Source organism: Urocampus carinirostris, chromosome 1 (assembly GCF_059441175.1).
Source record: "Urocampus carinirostris isolate Australia breed hairy pipefish chromosome 1, RoL_Ucar_1.0, whole genome shotgun sequence".
Taxonomy (NCBI): domain Eukaryota; kingdom Metazoa; phylum Chordata; class Actinopteri; order Syngnathiformes; family Syngnathidae; genus Urocampus; species Urocampus carinirostris.
The window spans coordinates 30,929,279-30,957,057 of record NC_142349.1 but is presented as its reverse complement, the minus strand read 5'-3'; the positions used below and the strand labels follow the sequence as shown (position 1 = coordinate 30,957,057).

Below are 27,779 nucleotides of genomic sequence, written 5' to 3'. Positions count from 1 at the left end.
AAACAATCTTGAATATTGAATCAATGTCAAATCGAAGCCTGCATCACTCAACTGTCATGGCAGGAAGCCATTCTTAATTCTGCGTAATGAATGATATAAGGTGACTTCCATTGTTTTCTGCCTTTTAATAGTTGACTATTTATTGCACTTTAAATACATAAATAATTTTAATTTGGATTATTAACAAAGGTTTCCAATTAAAAACACCCTACCTGACAATATTGTTCTCATTGCGCTTGCGTGGGTTTCCTCAGGCCACTCCGGTTTCCTCCCACATTCCATAAACATGCATGTCAGGTTAATTGGCTGGTCCAAATTGTCCCTAGGTGTGAATGAGCGAGTGAATTGTCTGTTCCTGTGTGCCTTGCGACTGCCTGGCCACCAGTTGAGGGTTGTCCCCCACCCACTGCCCGAAGATGGCTGGGATGGGCTCGAGCACCCCCGCGACCCTACTGAGGATAAGCGGTGCAGATAATGGATGGACAGATGGATATGAAATAGATATCAAAATCGTATTGTAAATATGCTACAGACCACTTGGCTTCTCCGCATTTGGGTCCACGTTCAACATCATGACCGCAAATTTGTCTTTCGTGCTTGTTGAAAATTGAAGATTACTGACAGAGACATCAGAAAATATAGCTTTATGTATCTGATCATATTTGAATATATTTGTTGCCGTTTCCGTAGGTTCAATCAGGTTCACTAGACCGTATACATCATTTTAAAATTGTCAATCATTTGATTAGTCTATATTTCTATATTGTATAATGTTATTTGCTTTTGCGTTTTTGCAATGCTGTGCTGCAGTTCGTGAGACCAGAAATGTGCAGAAGTTGGGGCATTAACTTCCGTTGTGTCGCAGTATGACGGTAATAAAAACAAGTCAGATGCTATAACTCACGTTAGTGGTACCGGATGAGGACGAGATGGAAATGAGCGGAAATGGCCAACTTTGCTTGGTCAGTGGGAGGCAAACTGAATAATGCATAAAGTAAGGAACACAACATAAGATGCTCACATTGGCCTAGCTTGCAGTACGTACTGTGTACTATGGCACCATAAAACATGTACATTAGCAGAAACTCAATCCTGTGTCAAAAAGGAATAATAACTATATATTTGAAGGGCCAACCTCATTGTAAATGTATAACTTTTTAAATTTAATTACTGTACTTCCATTTTTTCTTGAAGTTAGGGGTGGACAATACCTTTTTTTTGTAACTTAATTTTTATTGTGGTTCATTTTTTGTCTTTTTAACACACAACAAAAAAGCACAAAAGAGGGAAGGGAAAAAAACAAAAAACTAAACAACAAAAAACATCAATGCAGTGTTGGGGAATATCTTCCAAGTTCGAGTCATTCTGCATAGTCCAGTCTTTATCGTTCGTAAGTGTTGTACTAATTTTCCCTATAGTCTTATCTATTTTTACCCATTTGTCCACGAATTGGTTTTCCTGTATTCCTATTCGAAATGTGGTTCTTTCCATAACAAATATTTCCTCCACAGTTCACACCCACTGCTCCATGGTAGGAAGATCTCTTTGTGCTATAGACTTGTTATTACTTTTTTGCTAGCTGTCAGTAAATTTTTAACCGCGTACTCATCCTTTCGCGGTAATATTTATTCTGTTAGATGGCCTAAATAGAGCCAGTAATCTTGAATTCTGGGGCAAATCCAAAATATATGCACGTAGTTAACGTCTACCTCCCCACCTGTTCTCCAGCATGGTTGCTGAACCTTGGGAAAACCTCTCCTAATTTTGGGGGGGTGATAAAAAAATCTGACAACATTCTTCCCCTTGAATTCCCTCATATCCTGGGAGCTAGTAGATGTGCACTGTGTTTTACATATATTCCACTACTCATCTTCTGTTATTTTTGAATCTATCACATTTTCTCATTATCTATTAATATAGAGTGATGATAGTCCTCAAACATTGATACATATTAGAAATTGCTTTAAAGGTTTTACCTTTATAGGCTCTGTCAAAAACGGCTATGACCTTATGACTAGTCCTCTGTTTTATTTCTTTGTGATAGTAGTCTTTTAATTGAAGGTAATGGAAATAGTCACTTGCCTGTAACCCAAATTTATTTTTTAAGTCCCCAAAACTCATCCAGTTAGCCATTTTCAACCATGATACATATTGCTGTAATACATTTGCATGCCCATTGTTGGAACCCTTTATCATTCTGTACAGGAAGAAATCTGTTGTCGAAGGCAAACCAGCTCAGTATTCTTGCCTACTTTCCCAAATTGTATTTCCTTACTATCTTTTTCCATATTGGAGTTCTATTATTAGTTATTTCTCCCATCTGGTTACCTACATTTTTTAACATTGAATTTTGTACCTCCATGTTTGTCCCTAATGCAATAATTTTCCATTTTGCAACATAACCATCTATACACCAATATATCAGTTGGCTAGTTTATGCTGCGTAAAAGCATTTCTCAAGGCTTAGCAAAGCCAGCCCCCCTCTATATTTGGGAATCTTCAGAGTATTGAATTGAATTCTGGGTTTTTTTCCAGCCCAAATATATTGTACCTGGATACTTATTCCATTCAATGAATCATGATCTGGGAACCAAAACTGGAACAAACAAGAAATAGTACAAGAGCTTTGGCAAGACACCATCTTAACTGCTTCTGTTCTTAAATATATCTAATACTATATTTGGCCATTTTTTAAGATCCCTCTTAATTTCTTCATTCCATTTTTTATAGTTGACGTCAAATAACTTGTCCAATCTTGTCACAAATTTTACCCCTGAATATTCTATTGTTTTGCTCTTCTAGTGAAATGAAATGAAATGTTTATTGAAGGTATTGTTGGATACATTAATCAAAACATGACACAAAGAAAAAAAAAAACTAATGCTGAGAGTGAGCATGGCCAAATATGGTCACTTTACGCCCCCTCCCCTAAGGAAATTTGACAGATCTATTTCTGCCAATCTTTGCTTAAAGGTTTGCAAAGTATTTGCACTAATAACCCGGTCAGGCAAAAAATTCCACATTTTTGGTATCCTGAAAGAAATAAAGTTTCCATGCAAGTTGCTGGTAGGTCTAGGCACCCGTAACTTATATCTGTGACCACGTAAACCATCAACACGACAGAACTCAAAAAATTGATCAAAAGGCACATCGAATCGTGAATACTGTATTTCTCCCTAAGTCTCTGGGACAGAACATAATTAATTGAGAGAACATGCGTTTTCATCACATTCATTTTATAGCTCGGGTAAAATACCTTGATTTTTGGTACAAAAAATTACAAGAGATGCTGAGCTCATAAAACCTGCTTCTTAGTTGGCAAGTCCTCTCCAATGGACCAGTCAGTTCTTTTTGGGGACAGCCGGATATTTGGAAAAAAAATCTTACATTTTGTTTTATTTCTTTAATAGAATTAAAAAAAATACAATTAAAAAAATCCAATATTTGATGTCATTTTCATTTTGAGGATTTGAATAAATAAAAACTAAATGGACGTGCAGAACGCGCCCCTTATATGGGCAACAAAACAGGTGCAACAAAAGATCTCAGGAATTTATGAAAATAAAATTGCAGACTTTTGATAAGGTAAAGTAAAAAAAAAACACACATTTTTGGAGTGTTAGTATGATTTTGGTGCAGATGTTAAAAAAATCAGTACATGGGTAAAACAAAGCAGCTTCTCTCTTGGGTATTAAAAGCAGCCATTCTCGAGCCTGAACAACAAAACATAAATAATTTCCCCAAGTGTAATTCAAAATATATACTGATAAAAATGAAGAATTATTTGATAAAAACCACTACTCTGTGACTACTAAGTGCATTTATGCTCTTACCTGTTTGATGTTACTCCTGTGTTGAAATTAGGAAAGTTAAATGGTGATGCTGCCGTTTTAAAAGGGGCGGAGCTTGAGCTCTGCTCGGCCTTAATAATGAAGACCAAAGAGAGTAAAGCTAGCAAAGGAGCTGATTTCGGTCTTGTCTTGTAGTTACGTAGTAAAACCCGGAGTTGAAACATGATATTTATTCCACACATTTTTACAGCAATGGAAAACATGAGTTTGTGTCATGTCCTCATAATAAAGCAATAATGAAAGAAAAATATATTTTGCTACAAAAAAAAAACCATCATGATTACAATTCATATTTTAGCCTAAGTTGTTCTAGACCTGCCCTACTCTACACACTCACTCTGGTTCCTTGTCTTCTCCAGGTAAGCGGCATCAACGCGTCAATGAGCAGGAAACGAGAGCAGCGAGTCTTGTTCATGGTGGTGGTCATGGTGATGTGTTACCTTATGTGCTGGCTGCCATACGGCATCATGGCGCTGCTGGCCACTTTCGGGCCCCCGGGCCTCGTCACGCCGGAAGCTAGCATCATACCTTCAGTCCTGGCAAAGACCAGCACGGTCATCAACCCGGTCATATATGTCTTCATGAACAAACAGGTACACTGGGTTTGGCCAGCTACTTTGATTTTGAAAGTACCATCTGGGTCACTACTTATCGAACAGAATACATTTATTGACGTTGCGTTATTAGGATACAAAAACAAATGTAATTGTATTCCGTTACAGTTACAGAAAAAAAATGCTAATCTTATAACAAGTATACAGTAATCCCCCGTTTTTCGCAAGGGTTGCGTTCCAAAAACGTCCCACGAGTGTCAAAACCCCCGAAGTAGAAAAGGTTATTTACTTATTTAACTGTTTGTTTATCACTCAAGAACAAACCCAATGTAAAGGCTCTGGGATTTCTTTTAACAAATAAAAGTACTGTGCTCTATAAACGTTGTTTTTTTTTAATAAATAACTTCTGGACTGCCAAACTATTGCACAACTGTATGGCTTGAGAAAACATTGCGCTTTACTTTACATGCCACTTTGCTGCCATCATGTGGTTGTTATGGAAAACCGCGTTACGCTTACGTTTGTGTCCTACAGAAACCATATACTTTTCCATTAGTAACAATTTTTGAAAGTTTCCAGGGAGCCACTGGGGAGAGGTCAAATTTTGTTTGCAATAGAAAAATGCCTTCGATCTCCAGTTTTATATATATATATATATATATATATATATATATATATATATATATATATATATATATATATATATATATATATATATATACTGTTTATATATATATATATATATATATATATATATATATATATATATATATATGTATATATATATATATATATATATATATATATATATATATCTCATCTCATCTCATCAGCCGTACCGCTTATCCTCATTAGGACCCTGAACTGGTTGCCAGCCAATCGCAGGGCATATATATATATATATATATATATATATATATATATATCCTGGAGGTGGGGTCCGCTGGCGAGCGCCTGCTGGCCGGACCCTTACCCACGGGGGCCGGCCGGGCACAGCCCGAAGGGACGACGTGAGACCCTCTTCCCATGGGCTCACCACCTGTAGGAGGGGCCAAAGGGGTCGGGTGCGCAGAGAGCTGGGTAGCAGCCAAGGGAGGGGTCCTTGACGCGATGATCCCCGACTACAGAAACTGGCTTTTGGGACATGGAACCTTACCTCTCTGGCAGGATAGGAGCCTGAGTTGGTGCGTGAGGTTGAGAAATTACGACTAGATATAGTCGGACTCACCTCTACGCACGGCTTGGGCTCTGGTACCAGTCCTCTCGAGAGGGGTTGGACTCTCTTTCACTCTGGAGTTGCCCGTGGTGAGAGGCGCAGAGCCAGTGTGGGCATATTAATTGCTCCACGGCTCGGCGCCTGTACGTTGGGGTTCACCCCGGTAGACGAGAGGGTAGCCTCCCTCCGCCTTTGGGTGGGGGGACGGGTCCTGACTGTTGTTTGTGCTTATGCACCAAATAGCAGTTCGGAGTACCCACCCTTCTTGGAGTCCTTAGAGGGTGTGCTTGAGAGCGCGCCCCCTGGGGACTCCCTCGTACTGCTGGGAGACTTCAACGCTCACGTGAGCAATGACAGTGAGACCTGGAGGGGCGTGATTGGGAAGAACGGCCCCCCTGACCTGAACCCGAGTGGTGTTTCGTTATTGGACTTCTGTGCTCGTCATGGTTTGTCCATAATGAACACCATGTTCAGACATAAGGGTGTCCATATGTGCACTTGGCACCAGGACACCCTAGGCCGTAGTTCGATGATCGACTTTGTTGTCGTTTCGTCGGACCTGCGGCCGCCTTTTCTGGACACTCGGGTGAAGAGAAGGGCGGAGCTGTCAACTGATCACCACCTGGTGGTGAGTTGGCTTCGATGGTGGGGGAAGATGCCGGCCCGACCCGGCAGACCCAAGCGTGTTGTGAGGGTCTGTTGGGGACGGCTGGCAGAATCTCCTGTCAGAAGAAGTTTCAATTCACACCTCCGGCAGAACTTCGCCCATGTCCCGAGGGAGGCGGGGGACATTGAGTCCGAGTGGACCATGTTCCGCGCCTCCATTGTCGAAGCGGCTGATCGGAGCTGTGGCCGTAAAGTACTCGGTGCCTGCCGCGGCGGCAACCCTCAGACCCGTTGGTGGTCACAAGCGGTGAGGGATGCCGTCAAGCTGAAAAAGGAGTCTTATCGGGCCTTCCTGGCCTGTGGGACTCTGGAAGCAGCTGGCAGGTATCGGCTGGCCAAGGGGAATGGGGCTTCGGCCATTGCCGAGGCAAAAACTCGGGCATGGGAGGAGTTTGGCGAGGCCATGGAAGCCGACTTCCGAATGGCTTCGAGGAAATTCTGGTCCACCATCCGGCGTCTTAGGGGGGGAAGCGGTGTGCCATCGAAACTGTGTATAGTGCCGATGGGGCGCTGCTGACCTCGAACCGGGACGTTGTGAATCGGTGGGCGGAGTACTTCGAAGACCTCAATCCCACCGGCACGTCTTCCTCTGGGGAAGCAGAGCCTGAGGAGTCTGTGTTGGGCTCTCGTATCACTGGGGTTGAAGTCACCGAGGTTGTCAAAAAACTCCTCGGTGGCAGGGCCCCGGGGGTCGATGAGACCCGCCCGGACTTCATTAAGGCTCTGGATGTTGTGGGCGTGTCATGGTTGACGCCCCTCTGCAACATCGCATGGACATCGGGGACAGTGCCTCTGGACTGGCAGACTGGGGTGGTGGTTCCCGTCTTTAAGAAGGGGGACCGGAGAGTGTGTTCCAACTACAGGGGAATCACACTTCTCAGCCTCCCTGGTAAGGTCTATTCAGGGGTACTGGAGAGGAGGGTCCGCCAGGAAGTCGAATCTCGAATTCAGGAGGAACAGTGTGGTTTTCGTCCTGGCCGTGGAACACTGGACCAGCTCTATACACTCTTCAGGGTCTGAGGGTGCATGGGAGTTTGCCTGTCCGGTCTACATGTGTTTTGTGGACTTGGAGAAGGCATTCGACCGTGTTCCTCGGGAGGCCCTGCTTCGGGAGTATGGGGTACCGCACAGTCTTATCCGGGCTGTGCGGTCCCTGTATGCCCCGTGCCAGAGTCTGGTCCGCATTGCCGGCAGTAAGTCGGATTCGTTCCCGCTGAGGGTTGGGCTCCGCAAGGGCTGCCCTTTGTCACCGATTCTGTTCATAACTTTTATGGACAGAATTTCTAGGCGCAGCCTTGGCGGGGATGGAGTCCGGTTTGGGGGCCTCAGCATTACGTCACTGCTTTTTGCAGATGACGTGGTGCTGTTGGCTTCCTCAGGCCGTGATCTTCAGCTCTTGCTGGAGCGATTTGCAGCCGAGTGTGAAGCGGCCGGGATGGGGATCAGCACCTCCAAGTCCGAGGCCATGGTTCTCAGTCGGAAAAGGGTGGTATGCTCCCTCCGGGTCGGGGAGGAGGTCTTGCCCCAAGTGGAGGAGTTCAAGTATCTTGGGGTCTTGTTCACGAGTGAGGGTAGGATGGAACGGGAGATCGACAGACGGGTCGGTGCAGCGTCTGCCGTCATTCGGACCCTGTACCGGTCCGTCGTGGTGAAGAGGGAGCTGAGCCGAAAGGCAAACCTCTCGATCTACCGGTCAATCTACGTTCCTACCCTCACCTATGGTCATGAACTTTGGGTCATGACCGAAAGAACTCGATCCCGGATACAAGTGGCCGAAATGAGTTTCCTCCGCAGGGTGGCTGGGTTCTCCCTTAGAGATAAGGTGAGAAGCTCAGTCATCCGGGAGGGACTCGGTGTAGAGCCACTGCTCCTCCGCGTTGAGAGGAGCCAGTTGAGGTGGCTCGGGCATCTAATAAGGATGCATCCTGGACGCCTCCCTCGGGAGGTGTTCCGGGCATGTCCCACCGGCAGGAGGCCCCGGGGGCGGCCCAGGACACGTTGGAGAGACTATGTCTCTCGGCTGGCTTGGGAACGCCTCGGGGTCCCGTCGGATGAGCTGGAGGAGGTGGCTGGGGATAGGGACGTCTGGGCTTCCCTTTTAACGCTGCTGCCCCCGCGACCCGACCTCGGATAAGCGGAAGACAATGGATGGATGGATGGATGGATGGATATATATATACTGGACTGTCTCAGAAAATTAGAATATTGTGATAAAGTTCTTTATTTTCTGTAATGCAATTAAAAAAACAAAAATGTCATACATTCTGGATTCATTACACATCAACTGAACTATTTCAAGCCTTTTATTATTTGAATATTGCTGAATTTGGCTTACAGCTTAAGAAAACTCAAAAATCCTATTTCAAAATATTAGAATATCATGAAAAAGTATACAAGTAGGCTATTCAACTAATCACCTGAATCATCTAATTAACTCGAAACACCTTGCGAGGGTTTCCTGAGCCTTAAAAACACTCAGCTTGGTTCAGTAAACTAAATCACAAGTATGGGGAAGACTGCTGTCCATAGGACCATCATTGATACCCTCCATCAGGAGGGTAAGACACAAAAGGAAAATTCTCAAAGAGCAGGCTGTTCACAGAGTGCAGTTTCAAAGCATATCCACAAAAAGTCTGTTGGAAGGGAAAAATGTGGCCGGAAACGCTGCACAACCAAGAGAGATGACCGCAGCCTTAACAAAATTGTGACGAAGAGCCGCTTCCAGAATTTGGGGGAGCTTCAAAGACAGTGGGCTGAAGCTGGAGTCCAGGTATCAAAAGCCACAGTTCACAGACGTGTCTGGGAAATGGGCTACAATAGCCGTATTCCCATGGTCAAGCCACTTCTGAACTCAAGACAACGGAAGAAGCGTCTGACTTGGGCTATGGAGAAGAAGCACTGGACAGTTGCAGAGTGGTCCAAAGTCCTCTTTTCAGACGAAAGCAAGTTTTGCATTTCATTTGGGAGTCAAGGCGCCAGAGTCTGGAGAAAGGCTGGAGAGGAGCAAAATCCAAGTTGCTTGAAATCCAGTGTGAAGTTCCCACAGTCAGCAATGGTTTGGGGAGCCATGTCAGCTGCTGGTGTTGGTCCACTGTGTTTCATCAAGTCCAGAGTAAATGCAACTGTGTACCAAGAGATTTTAGAGCACTACATGCTTCCATCTGCTGAAAAGCTCTATGGAGATGAGGATTTCATTTTCCAGCATGATCTGGCACCTGCCCACAGTGCCAAAACCACCAGTAACTGGTGCACTGACCATGGCATCACTGTCCTTGATTGGCCTGCTAATTCCCCTGACCTGAACCCCATCGTGAATTTGTGGGGTATAGTTAAGAAGAAGATGAAAGACACCAGACCTACAAATGCAAATGAGCTGAAGGCCGCTATCGAAGCATCCTGGGCATCAATAACACCTCAGCAATGCCACAGGCTGATTGCCTCCATGCCACGCCGGATTGATGCAGTAATCCGTGCAAAAGGATTCCCAACCAAGTACTGAGTGCATCAATGGACATTTTCAAATGTTTGATTTAGTTTTGCTGTTATAAAATTATTTTTTTTACCTGGTCTGAGGAAGTATTCTAATATTTTGAGATAGGATTTTTGAGTTTTTTTCAGCTGTAAGCCAAAATCAGCAATATTCAAATAATAAAAGGCTTGAAATAGTTCAGTTGATGTGTAATGAATCCAGAATGTATGACATTATTGTTTTTTTAATTGCATTACAGAAAATAAAGAACTTTATCACAATATTCTAATTTTCTGAGACAGTCCAGTATATATATATATATATATATATATATATATATATATATATATATATATATATATATATATATATATATATATATATATATATATATATATATATATATATATATATATATATATATATATATATATATATATATATATAAAACCCTTTAAAAGGACATTTTTGTTTTGTTCACCAAACTTTGTCGAGTCATTTTGAGTTTTTCTGTCATCCTCTGTCATTTTCACTTCCATGCCAGGTTTGTTTGTTTATTCCTTCCTGACTTCCTGTCAATTTTCTCTTTGTTTCTGGTTTCTTGTTTGGACATATTTGTAGTTGTTTATTACCCATTTGTTTGTTTGGAACTTCAGTGTTGATTTGTGTCAATAAAAAATGTCCTGTATTTGAGAAAGTCTGCCTGTAGTTCCTGCCTCGCCCAAAAGGGTTAATCATCCACAACAATTTCAGTTTGTTTCAGCTTTGGTTAGCTTTTTGAGTTGAACATTTTGCCAAGACAACACTCTTTCTATTTAAGTCATGTCTCTTTTCTTGTAATTTCCCCGTGATAATGATTCAATTACACAGTCTGGAAACTTTATCGCCAATGGTTTACTCAAAACAAAAATAATGCAGGAACAAAAATGTTTTGTTCTGTTTTCATGATTACTGTATTGAGACTTTGATGGATTTTAATCAGTTTGAAAGAAAAATATTCCCAATCATGTCAGTGTTTCATTGCACTTTTCCCAGAAAAGTATTTGCTTTGAGATCAGGTATTGTGTATTAAAATGCCTGGAAGCTTTAAACTGGGTTTCTAATGCAAACACTTGTTTTATATAGAGCCTCTTAAGATCTGTTCTTGAGGCAGAGAATATATCCTGGTGGAGGGAAGTAAATCTCAAGTATGTCAATACGCTCGCTCAGAGTTACATTTTTTTTGCAGAAATAAATTGAGTGTCACCTCGCTCTCCATGGTTCAGTTCCTGCTGATTCACTCGATTGCGAATTTCCGATTGCCACCACTATGTGACATTTGTTAACTAGTTTTTGAATGAAATAAGCCATTTAAAATGAAGACATTTTAGCTACTGCAGCAGATTTGTGTCTGTCTTTATTTTGAATGCGAAAAAAAGTATTTGTTAACATGTGTGTTTGAGTTTCTAGCGGGTTAATAAATACAAATACATTTGTTTCATCTTGAAAGTCATTTAACATTTACTTTGGGGATAATGCTGATGCTTTTGGAACACGTGGGGAAACATTGTATCTTATCTTTATCATATCTGTAGTTTAAATGACCATTGTCTGTAAATTTTAACAGTTTCACAATGATCACAGTACTTTACGATTATGTTTCCAATTGTACGTATTAGATTTTTACAACTAAAAAGAATAATTTTGTGCTTTATTATATTTTGTTATTTTTCTCATCCCCTAAAATATATCAGGGAAGTCTTATGCGTTTTGGAAGTTTATCTTTTACAGCACAAGATATAAAACATGACCAGCTTAATGCCAACTCTGGCGTGGTTTGGTGACCTGTCTCCTAAAAACCCTGGGACTGCAGCTCTAATACCGGACCTAGGTTGGCAACCCATGATTAAATTGCAGGGTCCCCCCTTGGAAGATCACTACACAACTCTGCTCCATATGAAATATTTTCAATCATCTGTTTTTTATTTGTTGCAATGTGGAAGAGTATTTTTCTCAATCAGTGAACACGTGCCCAACTATAATCTCCCCTCAGCCACAAGCAGATGACCTTTCAGGATCACTTAAGGAAACATTGCGCTATCAACCCGTACCAACCTGACAGGAACACTCCCATGTCCTGTATGTCATTTTCAGTCTTCAATTCCTCCCAGCCCGTTACTATGGAAACTGTGAGTTGAGGCGAGTTGAAGACTAAAAATGCTGTACAGATACAAGAAACAGCTGGCATGTATTTCTGCCGTCATCCAAGAGTCAACAGCCAAAGAGCCAGCCAGGAAAATGAACTCTTACTACAAATTTCACGAAACGTGCTTCCTTTCGACAAACGACATTTTGCGTTGTCAATTTTGAGTGTTGTTAAACTCAGTTCCAGACAAAGTGTTGAAGACAGGAGGCACTGAAGGGAATAATGTCCAGATGAAACATTACGGATGCCTAATTAACTATCTGCCCATCTGTAACATCTTGCAGAGCGTCACAGCTCACTGTGCAGCACACATCAAGCCTGACCATTTGCAGCCATTTTGAGATTATTAGAGCGGCATTTGTTGTTGAAGAGCTTCTTTGTTTGGTTCTGCAGTTCCCCACACATGCCCGATCCACTGCAGGAATGTTAGAATGAATATTGAAAGTGTACTAGCTGGTAGTTTTTCATTATAGGCTGCCTGACTTTTATTGCTTGGAATTGCCGCATCATGAGAAATAGATTGCCAAGCCCAATGATTTGATGGCCCAACTCATATAATATAAAAAAAGGCCAGATGTTGGAAAACAAAGTTAGAAATGTCTCTATTCAATCTTCTCCTGTGTGTGTGGTTTTGAGAACCCAGATCGATCAACACGAGCCAATGCTTCCAAGTGTGTGTTGAACAATATAAATCTATACATCAAATCGAATCTAAAGTACTTTATAGGTCATGAATTGTGTGTGTGTGGGTGTGGGTGTGTGTTTGTATGTGCCTTATAGGCTCAGAAACAGCTGAACCCATTTTTGTGAAAACTTTGCACAGTTGTACTATAGGACTTCATGATTCCGATATTTACGATTGAAGCGCCCCAAATAAATTGGGTACGGCAGCTCCCGATTACCAACCACTCCAAGCAAGCAAATCCAATCCTCTATCGGCACAGCAACACTCGGCCATTTTGCTTGTCTGATCTAAACTCCTTCATAAATGCCAATTTGTGTGTTTGTTTGTGACTTATACGTTCAAAAACGGTTGAACCAGTATTTGTGAAAATCTACACAGCTGTGGCTAGGTTTTGTGTCGAGGCATTCTCATTAAATCCTAAAAATCTATAAACATCTGCTCTTGTAGGGTCTCTGGAGGCCAAATTGGGTAGTGCAGCTCCAGGCCATTTGCTTCCTGTCCAGGATAACATATAGATGTCATCTGTTCTTTGAAAATAACATAATTGATGACGTATGGATTACGATGCTCAATCAGCATAAAAATATGTTTGTTAGAACATGGTCATTTCTCTGTGAGTATTAATTTGCGAGGTTTTCTCCTTAATTGAGAAGTACTGACCCATGGTTGAATGTTATTCCATTGGTAAGTTAATTTAGCACGGCCTTCCGAGGTCCTCAATATGAAAAATTTAGCAACAAAAGTGCTTTAGCGGCGCTTGCTCCCATACCTGACCTTACGTATACTAAGTCTTAAAGTCCGACCCGAATATTAGTCACTCCGAACTCATTTGATACCGGACTACCCAGTAAAGCAAAACTAATAAACTTAAGTACAAAGGCAATGAGAAACACCTTGTGATGACCAGATTGGCTGAGGGAACCTATTAGTTAAATCAATGAATTGGGTTGACAAGAATAATTGACACAAATGGTAAAACATGAATAACAAAAAAAAATATCTGGGTTTAAACATTTTTTTGCCAATAGTCAGCAATTTGGATAATTGTAAATTGTCGACAAATGATGACCATAATTAACTGCAACACATCTTAAACATCCATCCATTATCTGCACCGCTTATCCTCAGCAGGGTGGCAGCGTTGCTACAGCCCATCCAAGCTATCTTCAGGGTAATGCGCAGGGGACACCGTGAACTGGTTGCCACCCAGTTGCAGGGTACACAGACAACTCACTTGCTCTTTTAAACCCAAGGACAATTTGGACCTGCCAATTTACCAGACATGCATGTTTTTGGGATGTGGAAGGAAACCGGAGTGCCCACAGGAAGCCCACGCAAGCACGTGGAGAACATGCAAACTCTGCACACGAAAGCTGTTAGCTGGATTTGAACCCATGACCTCAGAAGTGTACCGCGGACACGTTAACCACTGGCACTACATTAATTGGCTGAGAATTGAAACCGGGCCTCTCACATGGCAAGCGAGAATTCTGCCTCTGAACAACCAATACTAACATCTTAAACAAATAATGATAAATATGACGTCTTTGTTTTACAGTTTGAAATGTTATAAAAGGCTCAAAATGAATCATATGTACAAAATTTGTTAACACAGTATGCGCAAGAGATTTCCCCCGCACCCCACACAGTACTTACTGTATTCAAGAATGCTTGCGTCAGAAATGTGTTCTTTTAAGACTAAAGTACAAATTAAGGTTACGTCACTGCCACAGGAACAGAGCTCTGTATCAAACTGAAGAACCTTCTGACACCTCCACCACCTCTTGCAACACATTCTTCAGATGTAAGAAGATTCTGTGGATGTGCACAGAGAGGATTATGGCTTGAGCCTGAGGAGTGAGTCTTCAGAATAACAGAGAAACACAAATTACCGTTGTTGATATTAAGCCAAACATACTTGTACTTGCATGAATAAGTGATGGATAACGAATCATCCTTCACAAATGGTGCAAACGTATTAAAGTTCTGCTGCCGTATATGGTAATGGGTAAGAATGGAAGAACGGCAAACAAATAATCTTAATCAATCAAACGGGAAAAAATGAGTAATAGTTAAAACAAAAAGCAGACTAAAAAGGCAAAGGTTGAGGGTAATTCAATTCAAGTGAAGTCATGTTAACTTGTATAGCCCTTAATCACAAAGAGTCTCAAGGGGCTGCACAAACCACAGATTATTGCAAACCACAGAATATCATTACACCATCCGCTGATTTAAAACCTACATGAGGGCAAGGAAAAACTCAAAACCTCAACATGAGGAAAATGAAGAAACCTTGAGAAGGGACCACAATTGAGGTAATCCCGATTCTAATTTGTTTTAACTTCCCCTTCCTACAAGTGGAGAGTTATTCAATGCTTGTTCTTGTTTTTTTGTTAGACTAGCCTGAAATTGGTAAAACTAAGAAAAAGCCATTTTAAAACACAGAAAAAAAACGTTAATTAGTACTTGAGGAATGAACTGATTGAGACTGTGAGTTTTAGCCAGAAGATGGTGGCAGAGGGTGGCAAAATAACAAGTTGCAGACACCAGCTTCAAACATATTTTTTATAGGACTAGGCAGCTGTTCAAAATACGTTGTGCCCGGTATCAGTGAAATATTTATAATTTAAATGGGCCGCATAACTTTAAGGCTCTCCCTTTAATTAATAGACCATCGAATGGTTATAGTCTATAATGTGACTTTGATAATAACCCTACAGCTCTTTTCTGTAAAAAGAATCAGGATTTTTGTTGTGAGTGGGATATGTTTACCCCCATATTCCCAAAGCACTGCATCCAAGGGCTTTTGCACCCTCATCCTAAGCCTTCGGGGAAGTAAACCGAGGGACATCATGACATTCAAGGAAAGCAGCTGTTCTGCTATTAAACATAAATTTGGGCATTATGGAAATTGGATGCATCTGAAAATTGAGGCTTGTACTGCACAATGGCACAATGGTGGTTATTGACCGTTTAAAGTAGCCGGAGGCTTCTTAATATCAGTTTATGGGAGCAAATTAGGTCTACCAATTATTGGAAATGTCACGATCATTGAATAATTAAAACCCTCTCTCCTCTGTTGGTTTTACATTTACGATTAACACAAAACAAATCGGTTAACATAAAACAAATCGGTGGGTGTTTAGCGCACAGCCCCACAGTGCAGAGGTTCAGGGTTCAAGTCCAGCTAATGCAGCCTCCCCGTGTGGAGTTTGCATGTTCTCCCCGTGTCTGTGTTTTCCCCCATTCCAAAAACATGCATTTCAGGTTAATTAGTTAGTCCAAAATTGTCCCTAAGTGTGAAAGAGCGAGTGACTTGTATGTCTCTGTGTGCCCTGTGACTGGCTGGCAGTTGATAGACTCCAGCTCCCCCGTGACCCTGCTGAAGATAAGCGGTACAGATGGGAATGGATGGACAAAACAAAGATTTTAGGCATGAAAAATGTTTCACTTTTCAATAATTAATTACAACTCAAACTTTAACGGTGTAATAAATAAGTTCAAATATTTCTATCACAACTGTTTCAGAAAAAAGCAGAGTCAAATAAAAAAGCAGCAATGTAATGAAAATACACATACATGTCAACTATGCAAATAGAGCAAACAATACAATCTAAAAACTTTGGGAAAAAAAAAAAACTTAAAAAAGAAAAAAAATATATATATATATAGGACAACAACTGTTAGAGAGCAAAAATCAAGTTAGTCAAAACAAAAGATACAAGATACAGGCGCAGGCTAGTTAGGGAAAGGTGCTAAAAGTGTGCCTGTCAGTTTAACCAACAGGCAAAAACTGGGTGGCGGAGGGTGCTGGATGAGAGAAAGGACAGCACCATCTACATATAGAAGCGGCGCTTTGAGGAAATTGTCGGAAGAGTTAACAGGACTATAGTATCGATCCGATCGAAGTACTCACTTAGTATCCAAAATATCGATAGGTCGAGGATTGGGATCGACCTGCCCACCCCTAATGTTAACATTTTAAAAAAGCTAACAAAGCCACGAGAACTTGAACTCTTGTGATCGTTGGGAAATAATCCTCTCGGAGAAGGCACTGAACTCCAAAGTACCTCATGAGTGCATGCCGCTCCTTTCTTCTCCGTTCCATGATTTATGTTTCTGCACCTGTCTTCCCAGTTTGTCTGACCTCGTAGCCCCTGTGTGTGCAAGCGCATACTTCTACCTCTCATGTTTCTTCCTTTTTTGCCGTCAGTACGTTGGGACAGCCAAGGAGAAAAGCAGCTCCATTTTTAGGTATGTTATTGACAGCTATACAATGGGGAGTATGTACTTCCTTTAGAAAAGTAGCGCTTGTCATACCCGTGGGCGTTTTCCTCACATCCGGAAAATATTCGACAAGTTGAGCATCTAGTCAGTGGACTCTGCCAAGTTTGTCGTGTGGTGCAACCTATCCATTCACACGGCCCATGCGTCCATTTTCTGCAATTCTTCTGGATGTTCAATTTATTATTGAACAATGTAATTTCAGTTATTGTAACTGCTGTATTGGAGGTCTATGGACAAAATGGGGCTGTTGATGCCTCTTTTATACTCTCTGTTGGCTATCTATTGATTTGCTTTTAGAATATTTTTCAAGGTTTAGCTTTTGTTCTCATTAAGCACTGGGAATCGGCATTTTGCTTTCGGCATTTTTGTATTAAACCTGTTTCATCATCTTGAAGCTCAGTCGCGAAATTCTACTGGTGTGAGGGGCACAGAGGAAAACAGAGAGCGGTTCTTTTCCACAACGCATGTGCGCTAAATACAAAACACCACGATGACTATTGAAAACATTTCAGACACCCTGCTGAAGGATACACTAGTCCATAATTGCCAAAAATACGTCGGCCTTTGGATGTAAGGTCCAAAATGTAAGGACAAGCATATACGAACAAGAACGAGATCTCTAACACGGTAATGTATTTTTGAGGTTACAAATACAAGATTTCACCAAACTCAATGCTGGTAATGTTGTGTATAGAAATATTTATGGTTATATGGCATTCACAACATGAGCAAACAGTTCAATTGTACTTATTTCGAACATTCAACAACATACTCATATTCGTTTAACTTTTACATTCACATAACCGATGTGGCCATCATAAACGGTCATGTGATCCTAAACATGATCAACACAAGATGAAGCATCTCTGAAAAAAGCTTCTGGTGTGCAGGGGAGGCAGCACTATTGCCTATGGCACTGATCACAGCGTCTCACTAATGGCGCCTCGTCTGCACAGGGTTTACTGTAAAATAATTTTGAATTAATGTAAATGCCATATGTTTCTTACTTCATTTCTCGTCAAATTACATGAACCTAAAATGATTTTATTATTTTTTGTAACTTCCTGACCAAAATCAAGAGTGGGCAAATTCCGGTATTGATCACTGTTGATCTGAGTAGGAATAACCTAGTACATGGGTGCCCAATACGTTGATCGCAAACTACCAGTCGATCGCAACGGCAGTGTGGGTGGATTACATAGCAAAACAAATGTAAGCCTATCATCTCCTCACTATATAATTTTATTTAACTGACATACTATAGTACAAAAAATGTCCCCTGATCTACATACAGGGGACCCAGTCCTTCATCTGACCACTTCTGAAACATGTCCAAGTTACCAAACAGTTTATGCCATGGAGTTGATTTGTAAGCCTCCAATTTATTTCTTCCAAGAAGCAAAGGGCTTTTTATCTGTTGGGATATAGTGTCATCCAGCAGTCAAATCCATTGCAAAAGCAGGGACATCAGATAACATCAGGCAGGCATTCAATTTTTTTACACTTTATTACATGTATATATTTTGTAAAGGTATATTGTTAATTCCTTAAAATTTCAAGAGTATTTGATGATTAATAGTTCAAATGAAATGTTGTATACAGTATGTACAAATTTGCAGCTACAGTTATATATCTTAAAATGTATGGTGTTAGAATTTATGAGTATGCCTTAGATGTAAAAATCGGTAATAATAATTCAATTAACTACAATTTTAGAATGAAATTTCAATGATGAGTACACGTGTGTGTATTTGCATAGTTTGAGTGTTGATTTAATGTTTTTCAATTCGTTGAACTACAAGAGCAGTATAGTTTTATATATATATATATTTTGTAGTGTGTAGATCATTTTTGACTTGGTTATTTTCTGAGTACCTAAAAATGTGTGAGCACCTTTGCTTTAGAATTAATACCTGGTATTTACCAATTACAGAAGTATGTTTAATTATTGCTGCAATGTATGCACATTTAGTAAGATATTGATGATAATGATAAAGCTGATGACTGTAATGACAATTATGGAAAGTTTTATGCAGGTATGAAGTAGTTTCTTTTTTACTACAAGGTTGTATTCGGCTGCTTGGAGTGACTGGTGGTCGGGAGCGGCAGAACCCAATTTGGCAAGCCAGAGGGTGTTAGAGACCCATGAAAGCAGATGTTTATTGAATTCGATGGTATTTATTAAGGATGCCTCGTCACGAACCCTAGCTGAAGACACTCGCAGAGGCTCAAAGAACAACTGTGTAAATTTTCAAAATTATTGGTTCGGCCACACACACACACACAAACACACACGCACACAAATCATGATGTAAAAAGTATTTTAGATATGTGTCAATGAAACAACCCCAATTGTGATTACTCAAATCTTGTAATCAAATATTTGTATGCTTTAATGTGCGTTTTTCAACATTTATGATTGTAGTAAACGATGCAATTGTGTTTGCTTCTGTTTCCTCTCTGTTGTTCCTGTCTTGTTTTGTTTTTCTGATTTTCTCAGCAGGCTATAAACAATGTTCTCCGTATTTTGCACTTATGACCAAATGTAGTAGACTATAAGTATACATGAGTCTCATTACGTATACTAAGTATACTACGTTTTCTCAAGAGTATTGCAGATTCCACGTCAAAGGTGAGCTTGGAAAAAATATACACTTGGAAAGGCCTGGAATTTCAAGTACAGCCAAGCATCCTGAATGAATTGTTATGCTGTCAAACTGCTGCTGGGGCACTCAATTATTCAGAATCTACCTATCTGTCCATCAGCCCAACTGGATACCTAGACTTCGAGCTGTGTGACATCTGGGGAATTAGGTTGTGTAGTAGTTGGTGAAAAAACCGGAAGATCTGCATGAAATGAGAAGGCTGAAACTTCCACATGTCTTTCATGGATTGAATTATCTATCAAGGAGTCATTCACTATTTATCCTGCTTTGACAGATGACTTAAACAAAGCCCTGCCTTCTCTTTTTACCCAAGACACACGATTCCTGCTCCTGGCTTTCCTCGGTACTTTGTAGTCACTTGCAAGCCTGGGCCATGTGTAGTGGAGTTGCTATTTGTGCAACTCAATCTAGTTCAGTTTAAATGGTGACCACGTCCACTTATATTTTTCATTTTGCATTTGTTTTAAGAACTTCATGAGATCTGTTTTTTGCAAGTTGATTGGACATTTAAAGTCATCGAAAGATGCTTTATCTACCTAGTTTAACATGTCCTGTATTAATTTCCAAGGCTGATTTTAAGCTCGAATACCATCATCATAAATATATTTTAATGAATCCTATTTCTAAGTGGGAAATTTAAAAAAGCAAATACAATATATATATATATATAAATATATATATATATATATTTATATATATAAACACTCTTTCAGTCTTACCATACGTCTTTATTGCAAGTCGGACATTTATATAGTCGACAAAAACTTCCTAAAGCCTCAAAAAATTGTAATTTAGTTGATAAATATCTGCACAATTTTCCTTTGCAGATGGTTTTCGGTCGTCCACACGTACGTTGGTTTACCTATTTAATTTAGAACAATCAAAACTCAAGCAGCAGTTTACATGAGGAGATTATTCCTGGGTACATTCTTTTATTAACTACAAATCAGCGAGACTTTTTTTCTCATCTCAATACATTAACCGAGTATTGTCGTTCTAGTTAAATAGACATGTTGAGGAACACAAATCTTTACTTTTGATCGTACCAACTATTGATGTTTGCTTGGTACCATGTTGTAATTTGTTCAGGAAATGTCAACCATGACTCCAGTAATATAACAAAACACCTAAAACAATGAATATGTAATATATAGATAAAATAAAAAAGGTAGCCAATATCACTCAGAAAGCTCATAAAGCCGTGAATGTTACTGTGGAAGTGATTAACATAAAGAACAATGGTTTTCAGATGAAAAGAACAAATGAAATGATGTTCTCTTCTGATTGCTCTTTTACCTGCACCTCACGACAGAAAATTAACCATTCCTAGATTTTAAAAGGCATTGATGGTGAATGGGCAACTAATTACTTGAATGTTTAATATAATTTTGAATCCTTTGAAACCAATAATATTGTACCCCGGAGCCCTTTTTTTCCATGTAAAAAAGGTTTGCCACAATAACCTTGATGAAAGAATCAGGTTGAGAAAAACAGGAAGCAGGCAGCGTGTTTAATCAGTCATAATTATAGCTAATTAGCTCAGAAACTAGCTTGAGAGCGATGCAAGAAAGTACAAAACAAAGGTTCAAAGTACAGCAAAAACTGGCAAAGGCAATCCTGTCTTCTATGTGAGTTTTGTCCAAATTGTTTTTGATCACTGGGATGTCTCAGTTTTACAGATGCTTCCAAGCACTGCTGCACTGCGAGGCCCCTCGGAGAGGCTCCAGCGTCAAGAGCTCATCGAAGGTGGCCACCAAGCCAGTGAGGGCCGGCGCATTGACCGGTCCAAGACGGACTAATGACTTTCTTTTCATGGTGGCTTCACTGGGTCCGCCGGCGACTACGGTGCCTCAACTGGACCCCAAACTTGAGCCTACACTTGACATCACCAAAGCCCTTTCGTCAGACATCAACAGACCTGTTGTGGTCTCACTGGTGGCTCATTCTCATGGGTGAAGGCTGGCTTTGATCATAAATTAACAATATCTGTAGGCAGGAAGAAGTTCATGGCGAATAGCGCTATTGCTGTTGATGGGTTTGGTACGACTGCTGGAGCCAGTTCGGACTCAAGGACTGCAAATGTTGCATCATCCGTGTCTGGGATTCTGAACATGCACAGAAGTTCTATAGGGAACTCATGGACTTCATCGTAGAAATGAAGAGCAGAACTTAAACTGCAATAGCAGTCTTTGTTACAGCCAAGTATTTTACTTTAAAAGACACTGAAGAGGTCTAGCATTAGTACATCTTACTGAGAAAGATTTGGATGCTTTAGAGGCTCATTCAATTACAAATAAGCTTTGGCACATGTTGATGACTTGACAAGACATGTTAGGTGCCCAGTACACAGTTCTACACAATTACAAATAATTCTCTAAAGCAGAGGTCCCCAAAAAACAGCTGGCGGGCTGGATGCTGGCCACCTCCATATTTGGTCCAGGACTTGAACAATACCAGAGCATTTTGACCCGCACTTTTTTCAAGCTAAAAAGTAACTCAAAGTCTGTGTGCCTGTTTTTGGATGTATCAAGATTCAAACCCTAGTCGCGGCTGTAAAAGCGCTGAACTCTATTGACACTCTTAACAAATCCAAGATCAACTTACTTTTCAGTGCACTAGACACCTAGGTGGTATAGATAACTTGCAAACTGGCAGTAGGATTTATCTGATAATCACAGTATTTTTAGTCATAGTACCAGAGACGAGTGTTAATTTCATTGTGCATTTTACATGTCACAATGACAAAAAGCAGCCAATTACATTGCTAAGAAAATAATGAATGAATGGAAACAAAAAAATGTTAACGTAACATTTCGGAAATGGAAAAGGAAGAAACATGCTACCCCTTCGACTTTCTTAAAAATCGAGTTACAGCTATATCTGTTGATGCACAATCAATTCATTATCATCATCACCGCTACACCACTATTTTCACCGACATCATCGTTATCATTGTTGTTTCCATATCTTTTCAGCATACTATATAGTAAGAGTATCTACTATGATAACAATAATTTCCGTTGGTGCTCATTGTGACAACTGACTCTCATGTGGTGTTTGTTGTCCATCCTACAAAGTATCTTTGAACCTGCTGCAAGAAGGAGGGCCGCCCCACGCAGCAGGATCACCCATAGCTGAATGTCCTGATCTTGAGCATTAAAAAGACAAGACTTGAGAGCTTGGGCCAGATGCCTCCAGCGTCAAAACTCCCACTTGTCTGCCCTATGTCTGTTTAGTGTTCTTATTACAAGTTAGTCATTGTAGCTCCATTTATTTAGTTTCTAGTTTTCACCATCATCACCAAGATATTTATTCACCTCGTTGTTTCGTTGATAAATAAAGCACTAGATTGTAATGAATTTGTGTAATATGGGGACAGCGATAGAATAAGAATGTTCAACAATAACAATAAAAAAGTCATATAGTTGATGATGACAATAATAACACTACTACTAATAATAATAATAACAATAACAAAAACTATTAAGTACAGAGTCATGTTAGTAGTTATAATAATAACAAGCTTAATTATTAATTAATTATACTTATATTAACTAATTACTGCAATTGGCTGGCAACCAGTTCAGGGTGTCCCCTGCCCACTGCCCGATGATCGCTGGGATGGGCTCCAGCACCCCCGCGACCCAACTGAGGATAAGCGGTGCAGCTAATGAGATGAGATGAGATGAGATTAACTAATTAATGAATTGTTGCATGATTGCACATTTACTTTGACTATTTTGCACACCTGCGATTGGAAATATTCTGTTTTTTTTTTGTTTGTTTTTTTATATTTTTAAGTAGTTGTTTATACTGTTGATATTCTTAGCTGGTATTCATTAATCTTTGTCTTACTGCTGCAGCAAAATAAATTTCCCCATTGTGGGACGAATAAAGGATCATCTTGTCTTTTAAGCCTGACCCATTTATTGACTGCATAAGGCTTCCGATACTACTACTACTACTACTACTACTAGTAGTACTACTGATAATAATAATGATAATAACAATAATAGTCACATAAGAGTTATAATAATCATCATCATCATTATCATAGTAGTTATAAAAATACCAGATTAATTATTAGTTTCTTTAAACATCATTCAGACGCCAACAACAATGACAATAATAACAATAACAACAGTTAATAATTGTTATGATGATAATAATTACAATAATATGAATAATAATAACAATACCAAGGTTTATTATTGGCTTAAACCTTTTGTTTGCTATATAATGGTTCTATCTATCTATCTATCTATCTATCTATCTATCTATCTATCTATCTATCTATCTATCTATCTATCTATCTATCTATCTATCTATCTATCTATCTATCTATCTATCTATCTATCTATCTATCTATCTATCTATCTATCTATCTATCTATCTATCTATCTATCTATCTATCTATCTATCTATCTATCTATCTATCTACCTTGGTCATATCCCTCAAGAGGGGTGACCGACAGCAAGACACACACATAGAATAATCTCTTAATATCATTCAGATCCCATTTTCTTCCTCTCTGTACTTTGACAATATTGTTTTTTTGTAGCTGTATTTGAAAATGTGAATATTTGGACATTGTTTGAGCTGATCCTGTAATTTTTTCCAAAGTTTCACTTCACATGCAGACACACACATACTTTTCCTGGGGGTTCTCACAGGTTGGATCTAGAAGTTACTACACCCCTCAAGTTATAACTTCCTTTTTTTCGCGTGAATAATTTTTGGATGATCTCTGGTAGTACATCTTGGTTCACTTTAAAAAGTAGTTGACAAGTGGAAAGTTCCACTTGATCAAAAAGTAGATCGGTTGGAGTACAGAAGAAAAAATGCTAGTGTGATCACGGTATCCTGCCCTGTTTATAGTTCTTGCTGCACATTTTTGTATAAAGTATAAAATGTTGATGGAGTGAACTTTTGTAATTATTGCCCGAGACGTCAGCACAGCACATTCAATATGACAAAACTACAGAACAATATAATAAATACAATGCATTATAGTTTAAAAATAATTTGCCTTTATTAATAATTTAAATGTATGTGTCTGGTGTTTGTTTTTCCGTGTGATTTACGGTCTATTGTAACTCCTAAAAAATTAATTTCTGATACAGTGCCTATGGCAACGCCATCTTTTTTCTCGTCAGGTCCGGATTTGCTTGTGATTACCGAAAAATATCACTTTAGTTTTATTTAAATTCAAAGATAATCCATTTATGTCTATCCATGTTTTTTGGTTAAATAATTCCCTGTTAATATTTGTTACCACGTTAATATAATTATCATTCGAGTAGAAAATGTTGTCCCCCTGCCCACTGCCCGAAGAGGGCTGGTACGGGCTCCAGGATAAGCAGTGCAAATAATGGATGGATGGAATAGGACACATTTTATTTTGTTTTCACAAGTTATCTATACCACTGGTGGTCCAGTGCTCTGACAACTAAGTTGATCTTGGACCTGTTAAGACTGTCCATTAAGTTGTTATTATAATTTTCATTATAATTGTTATCTATTTTTATTTATTTTTCATTGAAAGTGTTATTATTTGTCTTTTGACGTTTTGTTTTTGAAGAATTCAGAAGGCTTATTTGATTGTGCCTTTTTGGAAAACAACATATATTTTATTTACATTTAGGCACTCCTCCAATGGTCACACTTCTTCTGTCACGAACTGAACCTGGCTTGTCATCATAGAATGGAATAATTACGTAATCCACACAGGGGGTAAATGGGGACTTCTGCTATAAAGTTATAGGCAGAAACGTATTTGATCCTATTTTCATAAAAATCCCAAGCAGGTTCGTAGGTCGAATTTCAAACATGTGCATTTTTGAGGTTGAAGAGAGTTTAGAGTTTCAGAGTCGACATTTACATATCCTTGGACGGGTTAGCACTGCGAGACGTGCGCCAAAACAAAGCATTGTGAGAAAACTGCTGCTGGACTGTAGGAATTTTTCAATTTTGCCTACCAAAAAACCCTCCTCCTATGTTGAATCCAATCCAAATGGGGTCTGGACCACATGCTATGGGGTGGCATTGACTCAATAGTCCTGTTATAGAGTGACTAACTCATTTGCTCCCAGCCCAGATGGATCTCTGACGCTTATGTTCATCAATAGTGATGCATGAGCTAAGAATGTAGCAACAGTGATTTCAATTCATTTTCTTTCGATAACTTTTAAAATTTCATCACGTGTCACTTTAAAATGCAGTTTCCTTGCCTTTTCAGTGACGCCAATTAAGCAGCATTTAAAGGTACAGTAAGGGAGACTTCATCATGCATGTTGGAAGGTTAGCGCATTGTTCACTTTGTGGTGTGCATGCGCTCTTGACAATTGCAGCACTGTGCAGATGCATGCAGTCAGAATCGTTCATCCCATTTTAGATTTTTTTTAAAAAAGTGACATTGGATAATGTTCAGTATTTATGACAAGAAAGTTTGTGATCCCGGACCCTATGAAGTTCCCAAGTTGAACTATGCTTTTTGGAATGACATTCTTACTGTCTGCAATTCGATATTTCTGCATGCACAAGGAATGGAAACACATTGAAATCCAATGTTTGTGGTGAAAACCCAGTGCTCAGGGTTCATTCTTACAACCGAAAGTTTCTCTTGTTTAAAGGCGCTTGGACAGCAATGCTCATAGGCTTGTTACACATGCCTCCCAGGAAAACGTTTACAATAATCTGTATTGTTTAGGACCATAAGAGCCACGTTATGAATCACAAGAATACTTCTTTCTACAGCACAAAATATTTTCTTGACACAAGAATGTGTTGTTCCCAAAATATTTTTGTTCTGTATGTACTGTTTATCATGAACGTGTCTGCGCCCAGTGAATCTATTTTGACATATGTCTTGTCTTGCAGAGCATAGATAGTTGAGTTTTTGAAAAGCTGAGTTCCGGTATTGTGTTTCCAGTGAATGCTTTCAGTGTTGTGATTTTTTTCCCATTACAGGTAAAGAACAGATATGTTGTTTAAACTTTACCTTTTTATGGGCTATGAAGATCTTGTATACACGATTGTACAGTTAATAGGTTGATACCAAAGCTGAAGACATTTTGATATTTTTTTGAAAGGTGATGTCTTAATAAAATTTGTATCTACATCAAAACAAGATGTGTTTTCTCAAAATCTGAAGATTTTCAAATGTGTTATAAATCAGTAGTTCTCAGTCAGACTTGAAGACCACCATTCCACCCAAATGACATTCTTTTACCCAAATCAAGAAAAATATTCATCTTCTCAAATTCATAAAATGAAAGTATTGTAGAGTTTTGAGTAGAGACAGTAGAATATTTTTTTTCAAATTAGAAAATTACCAGCAAAATCGAAATGACTACCGTACAGTATGTGTCATGAACCAGGACGGACTCTCGGATCCAATAACGTTAGTTTCAAAAGAGTTTTTATTGGAAAGAGTTGTTGGAGCTGGCTTGTGACGCAGGCGCTTGTCGGTCATCAACCTCCTTGGGCGGAATGGCAGCTCCGTGACAGGTAGGTGGAAGGTACAGCTTAGCAGGTAAGTCGATGGACAGGGCGGGAGAGCAGGTTGAAAAACGTGGGACGGAAACAGGTCAAAAACGGAAGGCGGGCATGAATCAAGCAAGAGGACCCGTAAGTACCTTGTAGTCTGGAGAAACACACAGGGATACAAAAAGTACGATCGGACGTCCACCTCTGGACGCAGACCGCTTAAGAGGAGAACGTCAGCCAATCAGGAAGTGCACCCCAGCGCGCCAAACGATTGCCCCAGTTGACTTCACTTAGGCGATCACGACAGTGTGAACTCATATACTCTTATATAAGTGACCCCCTAAAGCTGCTTTAAAATGGCCCCACTTAAAATAAAGTTCCCAAGCACCCAAAATATTCAAAGAGAATGTACCTAAACAATGATAATTACCTAATTGTCGATAATACGGATCAAAGCAATGGTAAAAAAAAAGAGCTTGAAATACAACGTTTTGAGACCATTTACTGTATCTTCAAGCGGTGCTTCAATGGCGGACACTGGTACAATAATTACACACGCTACCGGTATATGGCGCTGTGAGAGGTACCGCAGCATTCACCCCAAGGAGAAATTGTCTTCCTCTTCCTAGTTTGTGTGTAAATATTCTATACTGTATCTCCAGCGCGCTAAGAACTTTGACAATTTTTATTGTTTAATATCTCGTGAATCCA

At 39.8% G+C, this 27,779-nt stretch overlaps 1 protein-coding gene across 1 annotated transcript in view; it reads left to right on the top strand.

Annotated features, from left to right (window-relative positions):
* Positions 1-26,641, top strand: part of LOC148374290 (vertebrate ancient opsin-like) — a 78,664-nt gene extending 52,023 nt beyond the window's left edge. Inside the window, exons 3-4 of the mRNA XM_088334895.1 lie at positions 4,211-4,444; positions 21,251-26,641. Of these exons, the coding sequence (XP_088191021.1) occupies positions 4,211-4,444; positions 21,251-21,535 (519 nt within the window). The 3' untranslated portion in view covers positions 21,536-26,641. The remainder of the gene's footprint in view (positions 1-4,210; positions 4,445-21,250) is intronic.
* The last annotated feature ends 1,138 nt before the right edge of the window (positions 26,642-27,779 follow it).